The sequence below is a fragment of the Apodemus sylvaticus genome, chromosome 22 (genome assembly GCF_947179515.1).
Source record: "Apodemus sylvaticus chromosome 22, mApoSyl1.1, whole genome shotgun sequence".
Lineage (NCBI taxonomy): Eukaryota > Metazoa > Chordata > Mammalia > Rodentia > Muridae > Apodemus > Apodemus sylvaticus.
This window is the reverse complement of record NC_067493.1, coordinates 52,509,097-52,525,503: the sequence shown is the minus strand read 5'-3', so window position 1 is coordinate 52,525,503 and position 16,407 is coordinate 52,509,097. Positions and strand designations below refer to the sequence as shown.

The window sequence follows — 16,407 nt, the reverse complement described above, 5'->3', positions numbered from 1 at the left end:
CAGCACACCAAGCCAGGAATAGCGCCTGGATACAGGACGTGTCCTCCATCACTCGCCTGAGGTGATTGTGAAATGCGTACTCTTCTCGGTTCAGCGTCCTCACATTTGGCAGCCCGTGCCCCGCTTGCTCCTCCAGCTCTTCCCACCCTACCAGAGAGTTCAAACAAGGCCTCCCCCCTTCCAAGACGGTCAAGGATCCTGAATACTACCCAGCACTCAGCTTCTCCAGCACTCCACGGCTCAATAAACACTTACCGTCCACCCAGCGTGTGCCAAACGCCAGGGTGGATGCTTTCCTGGTGTGTGCATACTACGTACTTTAATCTCCGAGTCCTCGCCCACCCTGGTCCCACTCTGGGGTGTTGAACACTATAGATTCACAGTTCTTGGTAAATGTGAGCTGTGTCCTAAGCCTTGTGCTGTGATGGGAGTGTGGAGATAAATAAGGCAAAGACCCTTGGCCACATGTATACATCCTCGCAGTAATAAGACGTTCCACCATGATTCTCTATTGACACTTCTATCTCTCAGCCTAATGGTTTATGTATTTAACAGTAATTATCAGAGCTGGTTAGTCACTGACTAGCTTCTTTAGCCTAAGGCCAATGAGATCTAGCCTCCTGAGTTACTGTTTGCTCCTCTGTAGAATGTGTTGTGGTGGGGAAATGTATATCCTGCAATGGACATTAAGATCTTGAATGAGTAAGCATGACATGGCGTCAATGGCATGCATAGTGACTCCTCGATACTGACCAGTTGATATGAGCCCTCAAAGTAATGCCCCCTTCCACAAGAAAGAGATGCATATCATGTGCACCATACCCTCCTTATCCTGTGCTGGTGGCAGACATCACTAATGGATCTTACAGTGTACAACAGCCTCCATATGCTGCACCAGTGACAGACATCACTAATCGATCTTAGATACAACCCCAGAAACTACCTCAACACAGTGCTTCTGGCAGCCATAAGTTGACTGTAGCTGTTGACCATCTGCAGAGTTCTACCATCCCATACTTAGCCACAGAGTTCAGTATGTTGTCACTCTAAGGCACATCCTCTTCCTCTTGGAGCACAATCCTTGGGTGTTGGGATAACCTCCCCAGCTGCTGAGCTGTGTAGCTCTCAGGCTCAGGAATGCACAGGAGGAGCCAGTTAAAGGCAGGCACCAAACCATGCACTGTGGTGGGCACAAATGCATCCATTCTGCCGACTTGCTGATTATCTTGGAGAAGTCACTTTTCCTCTCCAGATTACTTTCCCCTCGCAGGTAAAAGATCACTGCATGACGGAGGGAATCAGGATGGCTGGCATCTCTGGGGTGTGGCTTTGCACTGTGGCTCTTCTCCCAAGCTCTGTCACATCCATGCATCCTTATCTGCACACCAGAGATGCAATCTCAGAGGCCTGGGGGTGGGGCTTAGGGGCTATTGCATGTGCAGCAGAATAACACTTTGAGATACTAGCCTCTGTGGATTTCTTACTCTCTCTATTTTCCCCATTTAGTCAGGTTGTGGCTCTACCCTCTCTGCCCAGGGAAGCTGTGTCAAGGCTGCAGACAGTAAGGATGTAAACACATCTAAGTGTTTGCTTTTCAGGAGCCCTGAAGCCCTTGGGAGGGGGCACTTAGGAGAGAGGCTCAAAGAAATACAAAGGAAGAAAGAGTCCCCCGAACAAAGAAATTGCTTCTGAGAGAGAGAGAGAGAAAGAGGGAGGGAGGGAGGGAGGGAGGGAGGGAGGGAGGGAGGGAGGGAGGGAGGGAGGGGGAGAGAGAGAGAGAGAGAGAGAGAGAGAGAGAGAGAGAGAGAGAGAGAGAGAGAGAAGCCAGTCAGGTGCCCCAGGGGCAGGGATGATGTGTGTCACCATGGTAACATAATATGTTTCAACTGATAGCCAATGGCTAGAGCTCGACCAGGCTGGGCAACCTTGGGCAAGCAGAATAACCTCTCTGAACCTGTCTTCACTTGCCATATGAAGGCTGTTTTCAATGTGTATATAAATAAGTGTGAATGGATGGTAAACCCTGGGGCTTAAGAAATGTCTACCCGCCCCACTCTCTACTTTGTTTCTGGGTCTATGCCTCTCTGGGATGCCATCTTGAAGTTTAACTCTGGTCTAGGACACACATGAAGGTCGGGAGCAGTGGTTCTTGGCCTTCCTAATGCTGCGAGCCTTTAATACAGTTCCTTGTGTCAAAGTGACCTCCCCCCCCCCCACTACCACAAAATTATTCTCATTGTTACTTCACAATGGTAATTTTGCTCCCGTTATGGCATTATAATGTAAATGTGACCCTCGTGATGTAAATGTCTGCTGTGAGACCCCTGTGGGGTCACGAGCCACAGGTTAAGAGCCACTGGTATAGAGGAGCTGACTAAACAGTGAACAGTTGCTGCTCTTACAGAGAATCTGGGTTCAGCTTCTGGCCTCTACACCTCACAGAGGTCTATAACTCCAGCTCCAGGGAATCCGATGCCCTCTCCTGGCCTCCATGAACACCAGGCATGAACAAGGTATGTGGTTGCAGGTGAAAGAGACTCATACGTACAACATAAAGCTAAGTACGTCTTTAAAAAGCAACCAATATGAATCACAGCTAATGCCATCTGTCTCCTTTTCCTCCCCCAAAATGTAGCCCATGTGTGAGAACGGAGGTTTTGAGTAACCTAGTGAAGGCCACGCCTAGCTGGCCTCAATGTGAAGGCAGGTGAGTGTCCAGGTGACAGCGTGAGCCCAAGGGTCACCTTCAAGGCTCCCAAGGCTCCAGGAGTCACTTGGCTTCAGGTGTGGTCTTGGCTCTGTTTCTGACAGCGGTGACTGCCAGTCTGTTCTCTCACAGCTAATTATTTATAAACACGTCTCCCGGACCCTAGTGTAAGCAGCTTCAGAATGGAGGTGTTTTATTAATTGCTAGGCTTTGCTCGTGATAGGAGATCAATACTGGGTGAAGGCGTGGGTGAGCAACCGAAGCCAGATGTGAAATTCCTTGACACAGGTTTAAGGGAAAGGACCACGGCAAATGCTGTGATTTTTGTTTGTTTTTTGTTTGTTTGTGACAGGAATAGAAATCTTCAGAGCAAAAATAAACCCAGAGCAGAAAGGAAACTGGTGTGTGTGTGTGTGTGTGTGTGTCTGCGTTCAGGCTGCTGTTTAGGTTTTGAGACAGCATCTTGCTCAGTACTCAGGCTGAACTTGAATTCCTGAGTGTCCCCCCTCAAGGCTCCCAAAACGCTGGGATTACAGGCGTGTCCTACTGAGTTTGGCTGCTAAGTGTTTGGGATTAGAAGATAGATAGAAGCAGATGATATGAACTGTTAACTTTTTATAATTAGTTAAATAAAGTAGATGCTCAATTAGTATCAGTTGGATGGGAAGATGAAGAGATGGGTAGCTGGATGGATGAATGAGTGAGTGGAGGAAAGGGTGAATGAATGGATAGAAAAATAGTAGTCTGAAATCATGAATACAGGGAGAATTAATTCTCCTGCATATTGAATGAATGAATTAATGAATGAATGACTAGGTGGATAAAGGGTAGATGGGTGGAAGGACAGTCGGATGGTAACTAGATGATGGATAAATAATCAATGGATATAAGATGTATCATGAATGAATGTACTAGAAATAAAATAAGGACTGGGCCAAGTTCTCAGCAATTGTGAGGAATCATATATGGAAAAACTTACCACAGTTGTCCAGTGCCTGGGTCTAGATGAGCTAGCCTGGGGTAGATGGTGCCTACGGGAGCGAGCCTGAAGTGAATAGTGCCTGGGCTTAGGTGAGTTAACCTGGGGTAGATGGTGCTTGTGCCTAGGAGAGCTAGCCTGGGGTAGGTGGTCTTGGGTAAAACTTACTCTACTTGTCTCTATTTCCTTGGAAAGCTTGCTTAGGCTACGACATTAATGTAGCATCAAACTAACAAGTCCCCAGACAGAAGCAGCAGGCAGTGCCCAGCGGATGGGTGTCCTGAGCGGTGTTCTCTCCGTGCCTTACTGTGGTACCACGATGGAGCAGGATGGAGACACACACTGGAGAGGAAACGCAGCTTGTCAAGAGCTTCGGTGTTTCCATATGTGCTCCAGTTTCCTTCCTGTGCCTGCTGAGCAAAGCAGGTGTTCCAGACAGCGTTACCAGCCTAAGGTTCAAGCCCTAGCTGCACTAAAGCTCCGTGACCTTAGGTAAACCGCCCACTTTTCTGATCTTCTCAGTCACAAAGTGTCACAGTACTTAGCTACCTCAAAGGACGGCTGACTGCAGATAAAGCATTTTGCTCAGGGTTGGGCAAATACCAAAACACTCAAAAACTACCCCCTGTAGTTATGATTATGTTATTTGATGGATGAATTCTGGGAGTGGGGAGATTGGGATTTCCTTATACCGTGTGACCTGGGCATTTCCCATGACTATCTTTCTCCGCCTTTGTAGTCACAGATAGACCTTTAGAACTCTCGAGTTGAAAGTTTACCCCAATGGGGGGAGAAGGGAGAAACGTTGCTGTGTCTTACACAGCTCTCTAATCCACACTCAAATTCTCTTCGGACAAGAATCTGAGCAGAAGAGAGCAGCCACGCCCAATACGCAGGTGCCCCTGAGGAATAATAATCAGCCACCCCATCTCCATGTAACAGACTCAAGTGCTCAGCTCAGGGGCAGCTAAGGACATGCTCACAGCCACACAGCTTTACCCAGAGGACTGGAGCTCTCCCAGCGACATGCCCTCCTACCCCAGGCACTTAATGAACAGCTGCTTGAAGAAGGACCACCCAGGCTTTCCTGTGGCGGTGTGTGTGTGTGTGTGTGTGTGTGTGTGTGTGTGTGTGTGTGCAGAGGTCTGGGGACACAGGGCACACAATATGGAAGGCTGTAGCAGGTAGAACCTGGGACCCAAGTGTGGGTGGCAAACATCAGATGTCCTTAGTAGCAAGTCACCTGACCCACAGCTAGGATCTCCGTTGCATCCTCTTCATCCTGAGATGGCATGGGGGGTGGGGGAAGCAATACCTCCATCTTCACTCTCAGCTCCTGGACTAAAACCACTGCAGGAGGATGGATGAATTGATTTATTACATACCGGTCCTCACCGTGGTGACCCGAGCAGACACGCTGATGTTTGCAGGGGCTGCCCTGGCATACAGCCTGTTTAATAGCTAGAGGTGTCTGGGTCATTCATTTCTTGCTCTGTGGTCTGCACTAAAGGTATACTGCACATGCATCTAGATACTTTGTAACTTGGAGGGATGGAAAAACAAACTTGGGACAAACATTATAAGACCTCAGGGTTTTTTTCCTGTAAAATGGACGTAAATTGATACCTACTGATGTAAAGACTGAGGGGGCTCACAGTAGGGGTTTGACAGTGCTGACAGCAGGAAGAGCGCGGCCATCGTTTCATAGTCTGACCTCAGGCAACTCATCCAGTACCTCTTAGCTCCATGTGTCTATTTGTACAAGGAAAATGGATCAATAGTTTTTGCCTCTTTCTCCAAGGACCGCAGAGCCTCGTGATGTCTTGGGACTGGATGCCAAGTGGCACGTAGCTCTTAGAATTTCTGATGTGTCCTAAAATGCTGCACTTGCTCGGTGTCTCGGTCTCTCTGTCCCTACATTACTGAGGCTATGTTTCAGTTCCTGAAATGTGCCCTCTGGCTGTGGACTGATTGCCGCAGTGAGGTGACAGGGGGGAAGTGGGGGTGGGGCATAAAAGGTTGAGCTGTAGAAAGCACCAGGAGGATAATGACCTCTCATCGTTTCTGTTCCAAATATCCTGTAACACGGCCTCCAGGCCACACAGGATCAGCGTTCAGACACCTACCCCATCTCTGAAAGTGGACAGGGCCCCAGGATCACCTGCCACCTGGCTGTGGGAGGGAGGTTTGGGCAAGCAAACTGGACAAACAAAAGCTCATTGTCTCCTGGGAGCTCTGAAACCTGATGCCTGAAACAGCGTAGCTGCTCATCTGTTCTGCTGGGCACAGTCTGGGGCAGTGGGCATCTCATCAGGATCCCCAGCTCAGTCAGTGGACAGACGGCATATGCCTCGAGAGACCCTTAAAGGGCAGGAACGAAGCCTGAGAGTAAGAGAGGACTGGTGTTTGGTCAGCTGACTACAACAGAGATGTTCATTCAAACCAGTGACCACAGCACTGACTGTGTGTGTGTGTGTGTGTGTGTGTGTGTGCTTGCACACAACAGAGTCTCACTATGTGGTCCTGGCTGACATGGAGCTCACCAGGTAGATGAGAGTAGTCTCCAACTCACAGAAATCCACCTGCCTCTACACCACTGGTGTTGGGATTAAAAGCATGTCCCACTACACCCAGCTTTCCTCTTTTAAAAGTTTTTCCCTTGAATTATGCACATGTCTGTGTGGTGGGATGCATGCTTGTGAGTGTGCAGGTGCCTATAGAGCCCAGAAGAGAGCGTTGGCTCTCCTGCAGCTAGAGTTACAGGCACCTGTGAGCTGCCCAATGTGAATGCTGGAAATTGAACTTGGGTCTTCTGTAAGAGCGATATATGCTCTTTACCGCTGAGCCATCTCCCTAGATCAGGGGTTTGTTCTGTGTGTGTGTGTGTGTGTGTGTGTGCGTGTGTCTGTCTGTCTGTCTCTCTCTCACACACACACACACTCACACACATCTCAGCAGGAGAATCATGAAACGTCAACACACACGTATTTATGCACTGCATATGCCTCCTGTTATGCAATTCTAAACCGTGTCCCCACAACCTGGAAACGGAGGCATGGAAAGGCCTCCGGGCCCCTCAGCCCTAGCATTCCGGGGCTGCCCCTCTGCAGGCTTCTGTTTTTCTCTTTGACTGTGTTAGCCTTGCTCATCATACAGTGAATCCCTGTAGGAAGTTCTAGGATCCCACAAAGACTGGTAAAGACCCAGTCTCTGACTTCTGGATCAAACCCTTCTCTAATGAATCCCATAGAGAAACATTGTAACTTCTGACTTTTGGAGATTGTGTTGGTAACCTTGGCATCTTTGTAACAAACACCGGAGTTAATCACACTCACAGACAGAAGAAGCTTATTTGGCTCATAGTTTTCTCTTTCTACAGTATGGATCCAGGGGATTGAACTCAGGCCATCAGTCTTGGCTGCAAGTGCCTCTACCCACTGAACCATCTCGCAGGTCCATGCCTCCCTTCCCTAGGGCCTGTAACTGTCATTCAGACTTCTAGCTCTCTGGCTAAGCTTAACTTTTAATGAAGCCAGTGAACGGTGGTCCATAGGTGGGTGTCTGCTCTGTGAAGCAGGATCTGAGCTATGAGAATCCCCCAAGGAAGGGATTCTCTGCATGAGACACATTTGTGTCCGGAGGATCTTAATATTTGTATTGAACAGACACATGTAGACATAAATTACTTAATAACTGTTTTAGGCTTCAGCCCTTTCCTATATTTGCTTTGGCTTTGTTTCTATGACATTTTAATTCAGAATTTTATTTCAAAGGAGCTCCACGCAGAGACTGAAGTGTATGGGAACTCCCTGTGTAAGATGTCAAGGTGGCAGAGGGGGGGATGACGGGGGGGGGGGGGGGAGGAGAGAGAGAGAGAGAGAGAGAGAGAGAGAGAGAGAGAGAGAACTCTGAGTGGTGTAAGGAACCACTGAGGTTCACACACCAGGGCATAAAACTTAGACAAGGCTCATCCCCCTGCCTCGCTGGGAATGTGATTTACCACCAGGATTCAGAGGCCTAAATAACATCTTTTCCAGTGTCCTAATTTGGTGGGTCATGATCAGGATCCGAGAGACTGGCAAATTCACTACTTAGCTTCAACACAGGCAGAAGCTGTGCTGCTCAGAGTCACCCCTGGCTGCATTAGAGTCTGGGCAGAAGACCACAGGACCAACTTAAAAAGGGGTCCCAGGATGATGGGATGGACACCCCTGGGGGTATTAGGAGTTGAGAGCCTAGGGACTTTTTACCAGGCACACAACATTTCCCTTGATCTAGCTCCCCTTGCGTCTTGGGAGGCATCTATAACTGCGACTCCTCCTCTCTCTCTCCTGTTCTTCAGATGGTCCAAGAACTTCCTCCCCAGGGCCTGATCATCCCTGTTTCCTCTAACTCAGATACTTTGTTCCCAGTTGTCCCCCTAGCCTGCTCTCTCTCATCCAGATTCCTGACAACTAATACAATCCACAAAGTGGTTCCTCCCTTCCCCCTACACCCAGAAACGTCACATGATTTTTTATTTGTTTATTTCCTTGGTTCTTCATTCCATGTTTTTTTTTTTTTATTTCTTCCAGAAGAGTAGGGACTTCCCATTGCTCGATTGCTACCTTACTGTGTAGTATTTCAATAAAACCGTTGCAGGCTTGCATGGGTGGAAATACAACTTAGTGTCGCAGCCGAGTGCAGTCGCTTTTGTGTTGTGTATTCTCTTCCCCTGGTGGCGGTGCTATGTTCGATGTCTGTGGGCTCCTTGTCACCCCTCCCCCAACCATCCCTGGTTGCTCAAAGAACACAGAATGCATTTATATTAGCTATCTAGACCATGAAGGACTGGAAACCTAATGGCCCACACCAGAGACAGTGCCCTTGAGCCAACAGCGGGGAAGATGGAGATTTTGTATTAAATAAGCCATTCCCTTCCAGTGCCCCCCACAGGTAATGCCTCCCGCAGGTGATGTCCCCACAGGTGATGCCCACCCAGGTGATGGCTCTGCTTTTACTCTCTGAGACCCTCCCGAGCACAAAGACCCCATTCCTTCCTCCTCATCACGTCTCACTGGCAGATTAAAATAAGGAAAAAATAAAGTCATATCCATTAAACTGGTCAGATACTTAGGGAGAACTGTAGGCATGAGCAAGTGTGCCTGTGCCACGCTGGCGGTCTCTCTTCCCTGTTTGAACCACATCCCTGTCCCTTCCTTCCCACCCCCTCTGGAGGACATAAGACTGACTACCCGGGAGTCTCCTTTTCTGAAAATTATGAAGCCCTTGACTGAGAGAAGCCGCACTTCATTCAACTTCTCCTCCCTGATGGGCCTGGCTTGCAGGAATAATAAAAACTGTGATCTATTATTGATAACAAGGACTACCACAGAAGGAGTCCTTTCCATGTGCCAAGCAGGCAGTGCAGCCCATAAATGAGTTCATTCAGTCCTCTCAAGGGTTCTTTGAAGTGGATGCTATTATTAGCCCCATTTTATGGATGAGGAAATTGAGACTGAGGTGGAGTCGCTTGCCAGAAGCCTCCTAGCCACTGTTGTTTGTAGGTAGTAAGAAGGGGTGGTTTGGTTCCGTTGCCTGGCCGATTCTGCACACAGACACTGGGCTCTGTCTCTTTGGAAAGTTGCAAAGTCACTTGCAGAAATAAGAAGGTGCTCAACGACATAGCAAACTTGGGTCTGATGGCACACATTGTCACCCCAGTGCTGGGGAGGCAGGGACAGGCAGATCCAGGGCTCACTCTGGCTGGTCAGTCTACCTGACTGGGTAAGTTCTAGAGGAGGGAGAAACTTTGTTTCAAAAAGAAGAAATGAAAAACAACGGGTGGAAGGTTCCTGGATAATAATACCCAACTTAGTCCTCTGGCTTCTGAGTGCACACACATACACATGTGCACATGCACCTCACACACACACACACACACACACACATGTGCACATGCACCACACACACACACACAGAGGCAGAGACAGACATATAGACAGACATATAGACAGACAGAGACCAGGCAGGGTATTGGCATGAGGGAGCTACAAAGCTAGGGAGTCTGGGCACCCCACAAGCATCCTTCCATGCCTTAGAAGAGTCTCAATAACAAGCCATTGAAGAACTCTCGCTAAACCCCAGCCTATTCTGCCTTGAAGGGCAAACAGATCCAGCTGCCCAGAAAACAGGAACAGGTTTTTAGTTATTGTGACCCTGTACCATAGCTGAGGTACTCATAGAGTATAAGGTCCATGACTGGGGCCTTATTACAGAAATTAGGATTTGGGGGGTTGCTCCCCACTATGCAGCTGCCTGCCAATGGAAGCCCGTGGGGACTCGTAAGTCCGAAGGCATTCGATCTAAGCTCCTGACCGCTGCTGGGTCACATGTCCACTCCTTGAGCCAGACAGACATCTTTATCTGGGGAGCCTCATTCTGAGAAGAGGGAGAGTTTGTTTGTAGCATATAACGTTCAATGGCATTGATTAGAACCCTCAGAGTGTCAGATAGAGGTGGGGCTGGGACAGAGCTCAGCTTTCTCCAGATTGGAGCCTCGCATATTCTAACAACTCATCCAATGTTCCTCGAACATCTCCATGCTGTGCTTCTTTAAGATACCGCATTTGCCAGGCAAACAGAGGAAATGTCATAAAGGGTCCCCGCCACTAACCCCTGTGTGCCATTTGGCAAATCTCAATCTTTCAGATGGAGAAATGTTTGACCCAAGCAAAGTCACTCCCTTCTCCAAGAACATGTATTCACCGCCAAGGCAAGCATTTTCTGTGACCCTCAGAACAGTGGCTCTTAAACACGGCTTGTCAGTAAAGAGCTATCCAAATGCCCCTCACCCTGATCCCAAAGATGGAGTGAGCCCAGTTGTGTGAGCTGATTGCCTGGCACCAAGGGGAGTCTCGGATTAACTGGTTCAGAGGCATTTCCCCCCTCCTGCTTTACAATTTGGCCATCTTTCCCCTCATGCAGTAAAACCTCCAATAGTTTGGAATTCATGAGTCTTTGGACAGGGACTGTGCTCCAGTCGGCTTCTGGAGTATTCTGCATGGAAGGGATTTTTGAAGAAAATAAATAGCTTGACAAACAAATAGGAAGAAGAAATAGTCTATTTAAGTGGGGGGAGGGGCTGCCGTTCCAGCCCTCAGCAAATGCTCATCTACAAACAATTCGTATGCTAACCTAAAATGATTTTACACGTCCATTAAGTCCCCTGCTCTGACTGTTTATTGATATGATTATTACTGGTTGGGCTGGCTTCTGCTGATCAGGAACTTCTTAGGTATAAACTTTCTCCAAGGCTCAGAAAATTAACAAAGGAAGTAAGGGACCATCTAACAATGTTCTTTGGTGGGGATGAGAGAGCTCCCTAAATGTTGTTGCTCTTACTGATTCCTGGGGGTGGGGTGGGGTCCTTGTCAGGTACTACGGGTGAGGTTTGACCTTACTGAACCTTTTCTTGGATTTCTTAGTATTATCTCTGTTAGAATTTCTATTGTAAATAATTGTTCATGCTCCCTTTTCTCTCCCTCCCCCTCTCTCTCCCTTTCTTTCTCTCTATGCATATATATGTGTGTGTGTCTCCCCACCACCACTGCCATACAGTTTCAGCTGTCAACTTGACACAACCCAGAGTCATCTGGAAAGAGGGAGTCCCAATATAGAAATTGTCACCAACAGACTGACCTATGGGCAAGTCTGCGGGGGGTGGGGTGGGTGGGGGGGTGGGGGGTATTTTCTTGATTAATGGGGGAAAGCCCAGCCCATTGTGGGTGGGGCCATCCCTGGAGTGATAGTCCTGGGGTTCTATAAAAAAGCAGGCTGAGCTGCCACGGGGAGCAGCACCCTCCACAGCCTCTGCATCAGCTCCTGCCTCCAGGTTTCTGCCTTGAGTTTCAGCCTTGACTTCCCTCAGGGATGGAGTGTGATGTGGAAATGTAAGAGGAAATATCCCCTTTTTCCCAAGGTAATATATGGTCAGTGGTTTATAACAGCAGCAGGGAAGCAATCTAGAATCTCCCTTTTCTTTCTCCCTCTCTTGGTTTGTCGCTTACGTGCCTTCCCTTTCTCCTCACCCTATCTCTCTCTCAGAATCTCACCATGCAATCCAGGCTGATGGTGAACTCACTAGCCTCCTTCGGTGTCCCGAGTGCTGGGCCTGCAGGGGTGCACCATTAAGCCTGGGTTTCCTATTTTACTCTTAAGATGTTCCTGATGTGAATTAGAAATTCTATAATTACTCATGATTTGATAAAACTCAAAGTAAATTTATGGTATCAAAAAGTTTAAGATTGTCAATTCCTGATGTCACCTATACAAACCAAAGGCTATTATTATCTAAGGTGTTTGGGGATCAGTTCAGAATCCAGATACGTCTTCATTGTGCCCCACACCCCTACTCAATAACCAGATGGGAAAAGAGTTAGCCTTCTGTGCTGGTTAATCTCAGTTGTTAACTTGGGGAGAGCTAGAGCGGCCAGCCAGGGAGGTGGGCTTCTGCACCTGCATGTGGGAAAACCGCCACTGTGGGTGGTGCCATTCCCTGGGCTGGGGCTGGGGGAGAAAATGGCTGCATCTGAGTGTTACCACTCTGTTCCTGGCTGTGGATTCAACGTGATCAGTTTCCTGACACTCCAACCCTGATGACCTCCTACCATGTTGTTTTACACCTTGAACTACAAGCTGAAATTAACCCTTTCACTCTTGGGTTGCTTTTTAGGTTCTTGTCTTTATTTTTGTTGTTGTTGTTTGTTTGTTTGTTTCATCAGAGTACCAGGAAGAGAAATAAACTAAGCCACTTACATGGAGGGAGAACTCTGGAGTCATCCCGACTTGATCTGATGCGTATTAGTTTCAACGCAGTCCAGAACTGAACTTTCATAATGCCCGTTGCTAACATTATTTGAGGGAGAAATGAAACAGAACTGGAGACTTTTTGTTTCCTTTTAGCCACTATGAAGTTCCTTCCAGGACCAAGGTCTATCAAGCAAACACTGCACAACACACACACACACACACACACACACACTGCAGAGTTTTACCTGGCTCAGTCCTGGCGCTGGCTGAGATGGTCATGGGTACAGTTTATATTTTCAAACTGACAAACAAGCGAGGTGAGGTAAAGGCTCAAAAGGTCCAGGACAGCACCTGGGTTTGTCTGAGCCTCGCTCACAGAAGCACTTAAGCAACCACTATGGTATACGGTGTCTCACAGCGCTCGGCCATCCTGCCGACTGAGCCAGACAGACATCTGCTGGAAATTTGACACATGACAAAACTCTGCCTCATCAGAATGCCTCACAGGAGGGGGAGTGAGGCGGGGGTGGGGGTGGGGAAAGGGAGGAGCCAAGGGGGATTCTGCTTAGGAAGCAGTTGTCTGCTGTGTACGTATGTTGCTGTGAAATTAACAACTTAAAAATCCATACCTTGCCCCAGTGCTAAATTGTGTTCAGCCACAGACTTGCAATATACAGGGAGAGACCCCCATCTCCAATCAAATATTAATTGTGTAACTGACAAGACTGGCTGGTGGTTTGCCCCGCCCCTCCCCCATCTGCCCAGACAGTGACTTGTGCCAGTCCTCCGACTGAGCTGGGCTTGACTCAAACAGCTTAACATTTCTGATGAGAACAAGTCTTGCCTGAAAAAGAGTCACGGGGTTCTGATGAAGCTAACTAACTAGGGCTCATCTTCTCCCCTTCTCCTCCTAAGAGCTTGACTTTGGAAGCTTGACATTTTCACCCTCAGGTAATACAGAATGCCAGAAGGAACAGGGACCTGACCATCGCTGCGTGGTCAGATCTTAAAACAATCAGTCTGTTGAAACGCGACTAATCCCAGTCCTTTCCGGGACCCAAAATCTCTACCCTGGATTAGATAAAACATTGGCAAGCCAGGACGTGCTCTGCAGAGAGGAACTGCCAATCACAGGAGTATTCTTGTATAATATTAATCAAGAACTTATAGAACTCTGACATAAACTTCGAAGGTGTTTTTCAGCAGATAGAAACACCAGGACGTTAAAATGTATCAAGCGTGAGGAAATACCGAGGGCCCATGAGACTCTTGTAAAGTCACACACAGCTTGAATTAAAATGAGCAAAAGCTGGAGTCTAGGATGTCTCTCAGTCCAGTCATATGATCTTTTCTTGCTATTAGCAAGAAAATGGTATGTTGGTAGTAGCGGGCAGACAGACAGACAGACAGACAAGCAGGCAGACAGGCCGAACCATGAAGGTTCCAAGCATGACACTCATCTAAACTAAAACAACAGCAAGAACCTGATTTCCTGTCCGTGTGCCCATAAAACAGAAGACCATGGACCAAACACTTCTGCCGCCAGACAAATTTCCCCTGGTTCCACCCTCAAGGCCGTTTTCTCTGGCCAGTGTAGCACTGATGTGTCAACGGTAGATGCAGGAAGGTGAAGCCGGTGGCAGAAGACCAGGGACATAAAAGCGCTGACGTCAAACTCTCCACTAAAAACCTCTGAGCAAGCAGACCGTGCCACCTTTAATGACATCTGATGTCACGTGCACCCTCAGAGCCCCCACCTCTCCAGCCTTCCTGTGCACAAGTCCACTCTGCTCACAGGATCTACGTTCTGGTGGTCCTTCCTGCTTCCTGTCCACCCATTCCCCACCCTGGGTGCTCCATTTGTTTGAGAGACCTGTTCGAGCATCAGTCAGAACAAAGAAAAGTTCCTGGATGTGGGCTTACTTGTCTCAGATCTATTTCTCCAATCAGCCTTCCTCTGACCCCACACTTGCTGGGAAGTTCAGAGTTGGAGCTGGGTGAGGCGTTCTGTCAGCGTCTCTTTCCCAGACATGTTTTCAATCTAGTCCCTAATGCAGCCTGCCAGGATTAATCAATCCTGCAAGTGGTTCTCTCTCCACTCCCCCAGATCGTCCCTTTAACTCTCATAACCACTCAGCTGGCGGCAGCAGCAAGAGATGAGTTTTCATACAGCCCTGATTTTCCCTGACAGAGGGCACAGCCTTCTCAAAGTCTTCTGAATCTAACAATCTAGGAAAATATTGTTATTTTTCTACCATGGAAGGTTCTGTGCCCCTCAATCACCTCTTCTCTTTCCACCTGCACCTTGTTCTTTTTCTCCTGCCTTCCTATATCTTACCTTCCTCTATCTTCCTGTCTTTTTTTTTAAACTACCGCTCCAGCACCCCAACTCATTCCAAAGTTCAAAGTCACCAGATCCTTAATAAAATAAAATAAAGTAAAACTTTCAATATTCTCATCATGCTGACTTTTGAGCTCAAAGTTTTGGTTCTGGGCACTGGAAAGGAAAGAATTCAACACCAGCAGCAGCCGGCTAAGGCACGGGGGAAGGTGCTGCTTGGAGCGAGCGTATCTGAGGAACAACATATGGGCTTTTGTTGAAATGTTCAGAGCCCACTAGTTTCTGGGCCGAGGGTTAGAATGTGTGTATTGAACACCGGCTGAGCTGAGTTCATGTTTTGTACGCCATCCCCTGCCACCTCAAATCCACCACTGCTTTGCCCCCCTTGACCTATGAACTTGGCGATAGCTAGAAAAGTTTTCAGTCAAGTACATACCCCGAGCCACACCGCCCACCCTAAGAAAGCAAAGGGGTTTGAATAGGAGGTGCGGAGTCTGTGGGAGTCTGTTGTTCCCCGGCAAAGAATTCCTGTCCCTTTTCAACAGCCTCTTCCTTACACAAGCGATAATTTCTCATGTTCCGGCGTGAGATACCCATTACGACGGGCTTAATTTAGGCACCCTGGTCCAGCTGCCTGCATCCACCTGTCAAGATTCTGGGGCACAGGCAAGAAAAGGGGAACCTCCCAGTGTTCCTAACTCACGAACGAGGTTATTACCTTGGCATCGGCTTGCGGGCTGTTATACTGGCGACGATGATGCTCTCGGGACGCGGAGTGGCCACTGCTTTGAAGGTCCCTTTCCAGAACTTCTCAAACAGCTGTTTCTCGCCCTGCTGCAGGCTCGCCATCCTGACAGACAGCCCAAGGAGCCCGGGAGCCTGGGGCGCTGTCCGAAGTGCTGAAATGTGGATTCCAAACCCGACGACACGCCCTGGGCTCCGGGGCGCTGTCCGAGTGAAACCCCCAAGGAGTGGGGTGGGGAGAGATCGGAGTTCAGGGCGGGGGATGGGATAGAATGGGACGGCTCCGGCTAGGCAGGCAGCGGAGAAAGGTTGGGTTCACCTCTTGGCTTGGCTCTGAGCTGCGCTGGGAGCAGGCTGAGCTCAGCGTCCTCGGCAAAGAAAGCTGGGCAGGCTTTCTCTACCGCGCAGAGAACAGAGAGGAGGCGACCGGGGCGTCTGCCGTGCGTGCGCGTGTGAGCTCCGGCGCGCCCGGGTTTTGTCTCTTGCACAATATGACGTTGGAAGAGGAGGCTGGTCGCGCGAGCTGTACTTTCCTCCCTCCCCTTCTTGGTCTCCTCCTTCCCCAGCAACCCCTCCTTCTCTGGCTCAGCCTCCCGCCGCCATCTGCATAACAAAAGCCCGCAGGTCTGAGGAAGAGAAAGGGAGGGGCGAGCGCTTGTCTCCAAGGCCCCGTGGCCACTGAGTTGCGGCTCTGACCTCTCTGAGAAGCGACCCCAACACCTCAAACAGAACCAAAAAGGAGACCCTCTCTCTCTTAGCCCTCACCCCTCCTCCGTCGTCGCAGGCCTGCCCCTCAACCCTTACGTGCGCACTCCCCCGGCTTGGGCCACCTCCCTATCTTTTTGC

General features: G+C 48.9%; 1 protein-coding gene across 1 annotated transcript in view; it reads right to left on the bottom strand.

Moving 5' to 3' along the window:
* Srrm4 (serine/arginine repetitive matrix 4) overlaps positions 1-15,666 on the bottom strand; it is a 155,234-nt gene extending 139,568 nt beyond the window's left edge. Inside the window, exon 1 of the mRNA XM_052168917.1 lies at positions 15,536-15,666. Within this exon, the coding sequence (XP_052024877.1) occupies positions 15,536-15,666 (131 nt within the window). The remainder of the gene's footprint in view (positions 1-15,535) is intronic.
* Between the last annotated feature and the right edge of the window lie 741 nt (positions 15,667-16,407).